At 50.5% G+C, this 13,325-nt stretch overlaps 1 protein-coding gene across 1 annotated transcript in view; it reads right to left on the bottom strand.

Annotated features, from left to right (window-relative positions):
* Nucleotides 1-11,393, bottom strand: part of podxl (podocalyxin-like) — a 43,259-nt gene extending 31,866 nt beyond the window's left edge. Inside the window, exon 1 of the mRNA XM_072453323.1 lies at nucleotides 11,262-11,393. Coding sequence (XP_072309424.1) covers nucleotides 11,262-11,298 — 37 coding nt within the window. The 5' untranslated portion in view covers nucleotides 11,299-11,393. The remainder of the gene's footprint in view (nucleotides 1-11,261) is intronic.
* Nucleotides 11,394-13,325: the final 1,932 nt, after the last annotated feature.

The following is a 13,325-nucleotide window of genomic DNA, read 5'->3' on the forward strand; positions in this document are numbered from 1 at the left end:
CCAGTTCTAGTCCAGTTCTGGACCAGTTCTAGACGAGTTCTAGTCCAGTTTTAGACCAGTTTTAGACCAGTTCTAGTCCAGTTCTGGACCAGTTCCAGTCCAGTTCTAGGCAAGGCAAGTTTATTTGTAGAGCACATTTCATACACAAGGCAATTCAAAGTGCTTCACAGCAGGAATACAATAAAATTAACTAAATTAAAAATTATCAATCCAACTGATTTTCTAAACTAATAAAATCACAAACAAAAGAGAAGAGTGCAAAGAAAAAATTGTTTCAGTCATATGCACAGCTAAACAAAACTGTTTTTAGCTTAGATTTGAACATTGTCAGAGTAGAAGCCTGTCTCACATCTTCAGGAAGAATGTTCCAGATTTTAGCTGCATAAAACTGAAACGCAGATTCCCCATGTTTTGTCCTGACTCTGGCACCAGCAGGAGGCCGGTCTCTGAGGTCCTCAGAGTCCGAGATGGTTCATATGGCACTAACATGTCCAAGATGTACTTTGGTGCTAGGCCATGGAGAGACTTATACACAAGCAGAGCTGCTTTAAAGTCTCTTCTCTGAGCCACAGGGGGCAGTGCAGAGACCTGAGAACAGGACTAATGTGATGGTACTTCCTGGTTCTAGTCAGGACCCGATCAGCAGCGTTCTGGATGTACTGCAGCTGTTTTACAACTCGTTTGGAGAGACCAGTGAGCAGGCCATTACAGTAGTCTAATCTACTGGAGACAAACGCATGGATAAGTCTCTCTAAATCTGGTTTTGACACTATGTTTTTAATTTTGGCAATGTTTTTTAGATGGTAAAAAGCTGCTGATGTTATTGATTTGACGTGGCTATTAAAGTTCAAGTCTGAGTCCATTATTACCTCCAGATTTCCAATTTGGTTTGTAGGTTTTAGAGCGAGACTCTGGAGGTGACCGCTAACACTTTCTCTTTGTTTCTGTGGGCCAAAAACGATTATTTCAGTCTTGTCTGAGTTCAGCTGGAGAAAGTTGTTTTGCATCCACAAACTGATCTGTTGGATGCAGTGACAGAGTGAATCTACTGGTCCATAGTCACCTGCCGACAGTGAAACATAGATCTGAGTGTCGTCTGCATAATTGTGATAGGACACATTTTCACTGCGTATCAACTGACCTAACGACAGCATGTAGAGGTTGAACAGAAGGGGACCCAGGACTGACCCTTGGGGCACTCCACAGGTCAGGGTCATGTGGTCTGAGACACAGCTACCAATTTCAACAAAGTACTTCCTGTCTTCCAGATAGGACCTTAACCAGTTTAGGGCAGTGCCAGTGATGCCCACCCAGTCCTCTAGTCTCTGTAAGAGGATCCCATGATCGACAGTGTCAAAAGCAGCACTCAGATCTAACAGAATTAAGACTGAGGCTTTGCCCGTGTCAGTGTTCAGGCGGATGTCATTTGTCACCTTGACAAGAGCAGTCTCAGTGCTGTGATGAGGTCTAAAACCTGACTGAAAAACATCAAATGAGTTGTTTATTAAGAGGAAATCTGTGAGCTGTTGGTAAACAACCTTTTCAAGGACTTTGCCCCAAAATGGTAGATTAGAGATGGGCCGGTAATGACTCAGTACTGCGGCATCAAGACTGCTCTTCTTTAGGAGAGGCTTTATGACCGCAGTTTTCAAAGACATTGGGAATGTTACAGATTGAAGCGACATGTTAACTATGTGAGTGAATGGTGCTAACAAACTGTTCAGCACAGACTTTAGAAATCTGGTGGGTAACACATCAAGGCAGCATGTAGATGAACTCAGACTGGTGATGATCTCATGGACAGTTTTGTCAGTTACTGGTGCAAAATGAGTTAGCTCTAAGTGTCTTGGTGGTTTTAGGGTAATTTTTTGCATTGTGGGATTTATAGCATTTTTAATGCCCTGAACTTTGTCATTAAAGAATAATGCAAACTCATTACACTTGGATGTGGAAATGAGTTCTAACGGCAGCTGAGCTGGAGGGTTTGTTAATCTGTTTACTGTGGCAAACAGGACACGCGAGCTGTTACTGCAGCTTCCAATTATTTCAGAAAAATATCTTTCCCTAGTTCTACATAAGATTAGGTTGTACATGTTCAGCTTTTCTTTGTAAATCTCTTTTTGAACCTGGAGCTTTGAGTTGCGCCATTTCCGTTCGGCCCTGCGGCACTCCCTTTTCTGTGCCCTGACCGAATCATCATTTCTCCACGGCGCCTTCTGCTTATTTTTAACCATTTTAGCCTTTATAGGGGCGATGGTGTCCAGAACATTCAAAACACTAGATGTAACAGAGTTCAACAAATCATTTACATTAGAACATGAGACATTTTCAAAGTTTATCATTTCCATAAACAGTGCACCTGTGCCATCACTTATGTGTCTCCTCTGAACAACTGCAGGTTTGGGAGAAACAGACAGGTCAAAGAAGACACAGAAATGATCAGACAGAGCAACATCGATCACATTAACATTTGAAATATTTACCCCCTTTGTAATTATGAGATCTAGAGTGTGTCCTTTGCTGTGGGTGGGGCCTCTCACATGCTGAGTAAGACTGAAGGTTTCAAGGACAGCATCAAGCTCTTTAGCGTTTCTGTCACAAATATTATCAACATGCACGTTGAAATCACCTGTAATGACCAAACCATCAAAGTCTGTGCATATGACTGAAAGCATCTCAGTAAAATCATCAATAAAACGTTGGCAGTGCTGGGGAGGCTTTTATAAAACAATGAAGAGAATGGATGGAGACCGTTTTAGCTCCATTTTAAAGGATACATACTCAAATGATGAAAACACCCCAAAAGACAACCTGCGGGTAATTATTTCATCTCTAAAGACAGCACAGACTCCACCCCCTTTTTTGTTTTCTCGTGTTTCAGATTCAAACTTAAAGTTGGGTGGAGCAGATTCTATCAGAACTACATTTCCTGTGTTTTTGTAGACCAGTTCTAGTCCAGTTCTGTGTTAGTCCAAGTCCAAGTGTTTAATTCAGTGTGATTTCTGTGTAACTCAGCATTATATATATATATATATATATATAAATATATATATATATATATATATTATATATAAATTATATAATATATATATGATATATATATATATATATATATCTATAAGATATATTATATCATATATAATATATATGTGATATCATATATATATGATATATAAAGTGTTTTAATGTGTAATCAGCTGCAGAATAAGAAAAGTTTAAATCTCCTAAAATAAAGAGTATTTGAGTCTTTGACTGTGAGAATCTGAATGTGACGTGTCTATTTAAAGTTAAATGTTTTTTTCGTTTCATTTTGACCTGAAACAAAAAAGGTTAAACCAGGACTAAAGCAGGACTAAACCAGGACTAAACCAGGACTTAACCAGGACTAAACCAGGACTTAACCAGGACTAAACCAGGACTAAACCAGGACTAAAGCAGGACTAAACCAGGACTAAACCAGGACTAAAGCAGGACTAAACCAGGACTAAAGCAGGACTAAACCAGGACTAAACAAGGACTAAAGCAGGACTAAAGCAGGACTAAACCAGGACTAAACCAGGACTAAAGCAGGACTAAACCAGGACTAAACCAGGACTAAAGCAGGACTAAACCAGGACTAAACCAGGATTAAAGCAGGACTAAAGCAGGACTAAAGCAGGACTAAACCAGGACTAAAGCAGGACTAAAGCAGGACTTAACCAGGACTAAACCAGGACTAAACCGGGACCAGAGCGGGACCAGAGCAGGACTAAATCAGGACTAAAACAGTACTAAACCAGGATTAAAGCAGTACTAAACCAGGACTAAACCAGGACTAAACCAGTACTAAACCAGGACTAAAACAGTACTAAACCAGGATTAAAGCAGGACTAAACCAGGACTAAAGCAGGACTAAACCAGGACTAAACCAGGACTAAACCAGGACTAAAGCAGGACTAAACCAGGACTTAACCAGGACTAAACCAGTACTAAACCAGGACTAAAACAGTACTAAACCAGGATTAAAGCAGGACTAAACCAGGACTAAACCAGGACTAAACCAGTACTAAACCAGGACTAAAACAGTACTAAACCAGGACTAAACCAGGACTAAACCAGGACTAAACCAGGACTAAACCAGTACTAAACCAGGACTAAAACAGTACTAAACCAGGATTAAAGCAGGACTAAACCAGGACTAAACCAGGACTAAACCAGGACTAAACCAGGATTAAACCAGGACTAAACCAGGACTAAACCAGGACTAAACCAGGACTAAACCAGGCCCAGCGTCAGGAGGTCCACAGACAAATGATTGGACGAGAGAGACACAGACTCAGGCCAAAACAAGAAGCAGAAACACAAAATAATCATTTGTCTCCAAACGACTAAAAACAACATGACAGAAAGTGACATCTGTCATGTTAGCCACGCCCCTCTCTCACACACACACACACACACACACACTAGCTTTAGCCACGCCCCTCTCACACACACACACACACACACACTAGCTTTAGCCACGCCCCCTCATACACACTAGCTTTAGCCACGCCCCTCTCACACACACACACACACACTAGCTTTAGCCACGCCCCCTCACACACACACACACGAGCTTTAGCCACGCCCCTCTCACACACACTAGCTTTAGCCACGCCCCTCTCACACACACACACACTAGCTTTAGCCACGCCCCTCTCACACACACTAGCTTTAGCCACGCCCCCCTCACACACACACTAGCTTTAGCAACGCCCCTCTCACACACACAAGCTTTAGCCACGCCCCTCTCACACACACTAGCTTTAGCCACGCCCCTCTCACACACACTAGCTTAAGCCACGCCCCTCTCACACACACTAGCTTTAGCCACGCCCCTCTCACACACACTAGCTTAAGCCACGCCCCTCTCACACACATTAGCTTTAGCCACGCCCCTCTCACACACACACACACTAGCTTTAGCCACGCCCCTCTCACACACACTAGCTTTAGCCACGCCCCTCTCACACACACACACTAGCTTTAGCCACGCCCCTCTCACACACACACTAGCTTTAGCCACGCCCCTCTCACACACACACACACACACACACTAGCTTTAGCCACGCCCCCTCATACACACTAGCTTTAGCCACGCCCCTCTCACACACACACACACACACACTAGCTTTAGCCACGCCCCCTCACACACACACACACTAGCTTTAGCAACGCCCCTCTCACACACACAAGCTTTAGCCACGCCCCTCTCACACACACTAGCTTTAGCCACGCCCCTCTCACACACACACTAGCTTTAGCCACGCCCCTCTCACACACATTAGCTTTAGCCACGCCCCTCTCACACACACTAGCTTTAGCCACGCCCCTCTCACACACACTAGCTTTAGCCACGCCCCTCTCACACACACACTAGCTTTAGCCACGCCCCTCTCACACACACACTAGCTTTAGCCACGCCCCTCTCACACACACACTAGCTTTAGCCACGCCCCTCTCACACACACACACACTAGCTTTAGCTTTGGTATTTCGCCGTCAGATGAAAACAAAAACCACTCAAACATCCTCCACATTCGCGACGCGCTGCCGTGTTCTGCTCGGATGTTCCCCGTTGGCTTCTGTACACTTTGTTCTGACCAGAGGCCGCGTGCCTGCGTCCCGGGAACAGTGCCCGACGACGCCCAGCCCCCTCCATTGTCCCGCACGCGCTCAGTGTGTCCAGGATTTACACGTCCGGCCGGCTTCAGCCTTGGACACGCTGCGTTTGAGCCGCTACGGCCAGTTCCACCTCTGACCTCTGAGTCTGTCTCATCAGTTTAAAGCGCCCCCTGCAGGGCGGGCCACGCCCCCTACAGGGCGGGCCACGCATTGAACTAAAATGCAGCTAAAATAAATATATTTTGAATTTGGCTAAAACATATTTTTTTAAATGTACACCCAGAATTACACATTTTAAAGTTCATTGATGACTGTAGGAAATTACCCAGAAAACACTGGGCCAAAACTCATCCAATGTGACAGTTTATTTCATTTGAAGATTGCAGATGAAAAAAAAGACACTCACGTTCCTCCGAAAGCTTCGAACGCGGCTTCTTTTAACGCGGTGAACAGCGTCCTACGGGAGCCCGGCGAGGACACGGCAGGAAACGCTAAAGGTCGCACAGGAAACGGCGGCCAATAGGAAGTCCTGTCCTGGGCAGATAGCGCTGACCTCACCGCTCCAGCTCGCAGTGATCGCAGTGTCACTGGACGATTAGGCGTGTGCTCGGCGAGTAATAATGACGTTTAAGAGTCACAGGAAACGATCAAAAGGACGAGCGACCGCGGGGAAGCGACCCGAGCCCAAAACGTGCGAAAGAATGGCAGAAAAAACGGCAAAAACACGAAAGAAATATCATGTATTTTATATGATGTTTTTTATATGTTTTATTCTCTTTTTGTATTCACTGTTTTAATCACTTTTTGTTGTTTTGTGAAGTTTTTAACCGGCCGCTTGCTCACACGCCCTCTGCACTGGACACGCCCTCTACACCGGACACGCCCTCTGCACCGGACACGCCCTCTGCACCGGACACGCCCTCTACACCGGACACGCCCTCTGCATTGGACACGCCCTCTGCATTGGACACACCCTCTGCACTGGACACGCCCTCTGCATTGGACACGCCCTCTGCATTGGACACGCCCTCTGCATTGGACACGCCCTCTGCATTGGACACGCCCTCTGCATTGGACACGCCCTCACAGCTTTCACAGACTTTGTGTCTGATCTTAAAATATAACACCCGGACAGTTGGAAATGAGGCTCCTTAAAACTGTCTGTTGTAGGCTAACGTTTATTAGCATAGCCACTAGCATTAGCATTAGCTGCTAACGACCTGAAGCGGCTCCGCCTCAGTCTGGAGGGACCTCTGTAAGTCCACTGGTCCCGGGTGCAGTTCCTTAACCCAAAGAAGGACAAAAACATGAACTGATTTGTCTTTAAATGAAACAAATACAACTGAAAAGAGCCCCGCGCACCTCAGTTTGAGAAACAGCGTCTAAACCTTAAACTACTTCAACTGAACTTTAAAGCTTCACTCTGTCACTTTTCTGTTTCACTTGCCTCTGCAACCTTCACTTTTGCCACATTGATAATATAATAATTTAAAACTAAATGTAATATTGTTTGGCCTGGAATGTTTCTCAGCGCAGCATTAAAATCATCTATCTCCATGGCGACAAGCAGCTGCCGCCACCACCAGGCCCAGTTACAGGTCAGATCTATGGAGAGAGTCCAGGTTTTCCACTGTGTATAAATCTAGTTGCTTAAATTGGTCAAAAGTACGTTCTAGATAAACGCGGCGGAACGTTCCGGGCTAAGGACCGTATCCATGACGACGAGCGGGAGTTTGGAATCTGCTGACGGCTCAAGAGCGTCTGGTGCAAAATGAAACACAAACAGGCTAAATGAGAAGATGGGCGCGTGGGCCGAGACCTGGCTCATCACGGGCCGCGGCTGTAGAAACACGGAGGAGCGGCTGCATCAGCAAAGGACGACGCCTTTAATCAGAGCTTAAAAAATACAACCTAAAGTGGGCCAAGTCTGCACCAGGGCTAAAGTGGGCCAAGTCTGCATCAGGGCTGAAGTGGGCCAAGTCTGCACCAGGGCTAAAGTGGGCCAAGTCTGCACCAGGGCTGAAGTGGGCCAAGTCTGCACCAGGGCTGAAGTGGGCCAAGTCTGCATCAGGGCTAAAGTGGGCCAAGTCTGCATCAGGGCTGATGTGGGCCAAGTCTGCATCAGGACTAAAGTGGGCCAAGTCTGCATCAGGGCTGAAGTGGGCCAAGTCTGCACCAGGGCTGAAGTGGGCCAAGTCTGCACCAGGGCTGAAGTGGGCCAAGTCTGCACCAGGGCTGAAGTGGGCCAAGTCTGCACCGGGGCTAAAGTGGGCCAAGTCTGCATCAGGGCTGAAGTGGGCCAAGTCTGCATCAGGGCTGAAGTGGGCCAAGTCTGCATCAGGGCTGAAGTGGGCCAAGTCTGCATCAGGGCTAAAGTGGGCCAAGTCTGCACCAGGGCTGAAGTGGGCCAAGTCTGCACCAGGGCTGAAGTGGGCCAAGTCTGCACCAGGGCTGAAGTGGGCCAAGTCTGCACCAGGGCTGAAGTGGGCCAAGTCTGCACCAGGGCTGAAGTGGGCCAAGTCTGCACCAGGGCTGAAGTGGGCCAAATCTGCACCAGGGCTGAAGTGGGCCAAGTCTGCACCGGGGCTAAAGTGGGCCAAGTCTGCATCAGGGCTGAAGTGGGCCAAGTCTGCATCAGGGCTGAAGTGGGCCAAGTCTGCATCAGGGCTGAAGTGGGCCAAGTCTGCACCAGGGCTGAAGTGGGCCAAGTCTGCACCAGGGCTGAAGTGGGCCAAGTCTGCACCAGGGCTGAAGTGGGCCAAGTCTGCACCAGGGCTGAAGTGGGCCAAGTCTGCACCAGGGCTGAAGTGGGCCAAGTCTGCACCAGGGCTAAAGTGGGCCAAGTCTGCACCAGGGCTAAAGTGGGCCAAGTCTGCACCAGGGCTAAAGTGGGCCAAGTCTGCATCAGGGCTGAAGTGGGCCAAGTCTGCACCAGGGCTGAAGTGGGCCAAGTCTGCATCAGGGCTAAAGTGGGCCAAGTCTGCACCAGGGCTAAAGTGGGCCAAGTCTGCATCAGGGCTGAAGTGGGCCAAGTCTGCACCAGGGCTAAAGTGGGCCAAGTCTGCATCAGGGCTGAAGTGGGCCAAGTCTGCATCAGGGCTGAAGTGGGCCAAGTCTGCACCAGGGCTAAAGTGGGCCAAGTCTGCATCAGGGCTGAAGTGGGCCAAGTCTGCATCAGGGCTAAAGTGGGCCAAGTCTGCATCAGGGCTGATGTGGGCCAAGTCTGCATCAGGACTAAAGTGGGCCAAGTCTGCATCAGGGCTAAAGTGGGCCAAGTCTGTACCAGGGCTATAGTGGGCCAAGTCTGCATCAGGGCTAAAGTGGGCCAAGTCTGCACCAGGGATAAAGTGGGCCAAGTCTGCATCAGGGCTGAAGTGGGCCAAGTCTGCATCAGGACTAAAGTGGGCCAAGTCTGCATCAGGGCTGATGTGGGCCAAGTCTGCATCAGGACTAAAGTGGGCCAAGTCTGCGCCAGGGCTGAAGTGGGCCAAGTCTGCATCAGGACTAAAGTGGTCCAAGTCTGCACCAGGGCTGAAGTGGGCCAAGTCTGCACCAGGGCTGAAGTGGGCTAAGTCTGCACCAGGGCTAAAGTGGGCCAAGTCTGCATCAGGGCTGAAGTGGGCCAAGTCTGTACCAGGGCTAAAGTGGGCCAAGTCTGCATCAGGGCTGAAGTGGGCCAAGTCTGCATCAGGGCTAAAGTGGGCCAAGTCTGCACCAGGGCTAAAGTGGGCCAAGTCTGCATCAGGGCTAAAGTGGGCCAAGTCTGCACCAGGGCTGAAGTGGGCCAAGTCTGCATCAGGACTAAAGTGGGCCAAGTCTGCATCAGGGCTGAAGTGGGCCAAGTCTGCATCAGGACTAAAGTGGGCCAAGTCTGCATCAGGACTAAAGTGGGCCAAGTCTGCATCAGGACTAAAGTGGGCCAAGTCTGCATCAGGACTAAAGTGGGCCAAGTCTGCATCAGGACTAAAGTGGGCCAAGTCTGCAGCAGGACTAAAGTGGGCCAAATACAAGTCTAAACTGGGCTCAAATAATACAAAACCTGGACAAAACTTCCAGGTCCAAACCAGGACTAAAGCAGAACCAAACAACCTCAGGTGAACTCTCAGTGTCAGGGTCAAACCTCAGGTGAACTCTCAGTGTCAGGGTCAAACCTCAGGTGAACTCTCAGTGTCAGGGTCAAACCTCAGGTGAACTCTCAGTGTCAGGGTCAAACCTCAGGTGAACTCTCAGTGTCAGGGTCAAACCTCAGGTGAACTCTCAGAGGTCACAGGTCAGCAAAAATAAAGTCACACTATTTTCATAAAGCGGTGCCATTTTTCAGCGACAGAAGTGACAAAAGTGACAAAAGTGACAAAAGTGACAGAAATGACGGAAGCGACAAAAGTCTGAAGTTCTAAAGATGAAGATCTAAACCAGAGGTGGGCAATTATTTTCCTCCGAGGGCCATATTCGAATCCAGGCAGCAGAGGGATCATTGGTGTGAAGAAAAATATAAAATAAAACATAACTTTTCTGTCAAATATTGGCTATTGAATGTATTATTTAATACATTTCATGTCATCTTTATTAAGGACACAAGAGCAGACTGATGTTACAGACAGTTACAAAATAGAAACTAAAATCTTTCTAGGGGCCAGATTAAAACGTGCCCGAGGGCCACATCTGGCCCCTGGGGCCACACATGCCCCGGGTCTGGCCCCTGGGGCCACACATGCCCCGGATCTGGCCCCTGGGGCCACACATGCCCCGGGTCTGGCCCCTGGGGCCACACATGCCCCGGGTCTGGCCCCTGGGGCCACACATGCCCCGGGTCTGGCCCCTGGGGCCACACATGCCCCGGGTCTGGCCCAAGGGCCATGTTATGTTACTTGGCATGTTTGGCGGTCCTAATCTAAAACCAGGACTGGAGCAGACGGAACGGGGAGTGAACAAAGGATCCAGACTTAAGTCATTCAGACTTAAGTCATTCAGACTTAAGTCATTCACAAACTCAATCCTGCTCCAGCAAGAGATCAATAAAAATAGGAGCGTTTACAGTCCGATGCCGTTTGTAACTGTAAAAATATGATGAAATATTGTGAATTCATGTTGATGCTGTTTTTAAGGCTTAAGGAGGATTCTTTAGAGACAAATGTATTTTAAATCTAAACTTAATGTTTTCGTAGTTAATGTTAATTCTTGAGTAGTTTTAACCAAAGAAAAAGTTTTTTAGATTTTATTTTTTTACCACATTAAAATGCATTTTTTTGCTGAATTATCCGTCAGTGAAGTAAAAACAATGATTTTATCTTTTTAAGTTTATTCTATCATTTTAACATTTTTACGTTTTGTGAACTTTGGTTTTTTTGGACAAATTTTCCCATATTTTAACCATTTCTTTGAGCAAACATACATTAATCAAGGTAAATAAAGTGTTTTTTCAATAATTTAGCTTGAAATAATAAATAGCGTAAGTCAGAAATACAAATAAATCAACATAAAACGTGATGTTTTCAACAAATGCACTTGAAATAAAAGAAATAAACGCGCCTGGACCAGAAGAATGAGCCGCGTGAACTTAGAACGTGTGAGAAACACTGCAGAAGGTCAAAGTTCAGCAGATGTTAGAGACTCACTCAGAACCAGCAGCAGCGTCCACAGCTTCACCTCCATCTTCACCTCCTTCTCCAACTTCACCTCCACAAACTCTGAACTTGAGCGTCCTCCTCTCGTCTCGACCTGCTCCTCGGCTCCGGCAGGTTTGGGGTTTGAAGCCCTTTTGTTTGGTCAGGATCTGGGTGCTGGATGTTTGGAGCGTTTCCGTGGCTGCGCTCTGGTCGATTTGCCCCCCTCTGAACGTCTGCGCCCGTTTTGTGCTGCGGAGGGAGAGGAAAGGGGGCGGAGGGAGAGGAAAAGGGGCGGAGAGTGACATGTCCCCGCCCACACGCCCACAGACCCAAGGACTTGGGTCTATTTTTTACTTTTCTGACTCGATTGTGTCGGTTTATGGCTCGTGCGTCGCGTCAGTCGCACCTCAGACGTTCAATGTCTCGTTCAGATCGTGTTTTATGGATCGTTCTTTTACTCACGATTCAAAAATCACACGCGGCACAAAATCTTTAAAAACAACACGACGCCCCACACCCCCCCTACACGCCCCCCCTACACCCCCCCTACACCCCCCCTACACGCCCCCCCTACACCCCCCCTACACCCCCCCTACACGCCCCCCCTACACGCCCCCCCTACACGCCCCCCCTACACCCCCCCTACACGCCCCCCCTACACGCCCCCCCCACACCCCCCCTACACGCCCCCCCTACACCCCCCCTACACGCCCCCCCTACACGCCCCCCCTACACCCCCCCTACACGCCCCCCCTACACGCCCCCCCTACACGCCCCCCCTACACCCCCCCTACACGCCCCCCCTACACACACACCCCCACGCCCCCCTACACCCCCCACACACGCCCCCACGCCCCCCCTACACCCCCCACACACGCCCCCCTACACCCCCCACACACACCCCCCCTACACGCCCCCCCTACACACACCCCCCCTACACGCCCCCCCTACACACACCCCCCCACGCCCCCCCTACACCCCCCACACACACCCCCCCTACACACACCCCCCCTACACGCCCCCCCTACACGCCCCCCCACACACACCCCCCCTACACCCCCACACACGCCCCCCCTACACCCCCCACACACGCCCCCCCTACACCCCCCCCCTACACGCCCCCCCTACACGCCCCCCCTACACCCCCACACACGCCCCCCCACACACACCCCCCCTACACCCCCACACACGCCCCCCCACACACACCCCCCCTACACCCCCCCTACACGCCCCCCCACACACGCCCCCCCTACACCCCCCACACACACGCCCCCCCACACACACGCCCCCCACACACACGCCCCCCCACACACGCCCCCCCTACACCCCCCACACACACACCCCCCCTACACCCCCACACACGCCCCCCCTACACCCCCCACACACACCCCCCCTACACGCCCCCCCTACACGCCCCCCCTACACCCCCACACACGCCCCCCCTACACCCCCCCTACACGCCCCCCCACACACACCCCCCCTACACCCCCACACACGCCCCCCCTACACCCCCCCTACACGCCCCCCCACACACGCCCCCCCTACACCCCCCACACACACGCCCCCCCACACACACGCCCCCCACACACACGCCCCCCCACACACGCCCCCCCTACACCCCCCACACACACGCCCCCCCTACACCCCCCACACACACGCCCCCCCTACACCCCCCACACACACGCCCCCCCACACACACGCCCCCCACACACACGCCCCCCCACACACGCCCCCCCTACACCCCCCACACACACGCCCCCCACACACACGCCCCCCCACACACACGCCCCCCACACACACGCCCCCCCTACACCCCCCACACACACGCCCCCCCACACACACGCCCCCCACACACGCCCCCCCCTACACCCCCCACACACACGCCCCCCTACACCCCCCACACACACGCCCCCCCATACCCCCCCACACACGCCCCCCACACACGTTTCCCCCCACCCCCCCACACACACGCCCCCCCACACACGCCCCCCCAGACGCCCCCCCTACACCCCCCCACACACGCCCCCCCGCACACGTTTTTTCTGCTTTTCAGCCTCGTTAAAGTGAAATACA

This window comes from Eucyclogobius newberryi, unplaced genomic scaffold, assembly GCF_026437365.1.
Source record: "Eucyclogobius newberryi isolate DKJ021-1_F unplaced genomic scaffold, fEucNew1.0.hap1 SCAF_2, whole genome shotgun sequence".
Lineage (NCBI taxonomy): Eukaryota > Metazoa > Chordata > Actinopteri > Gobiiformes > Gobiidae > Eucyclogobius > Eucyclogobius newberryi.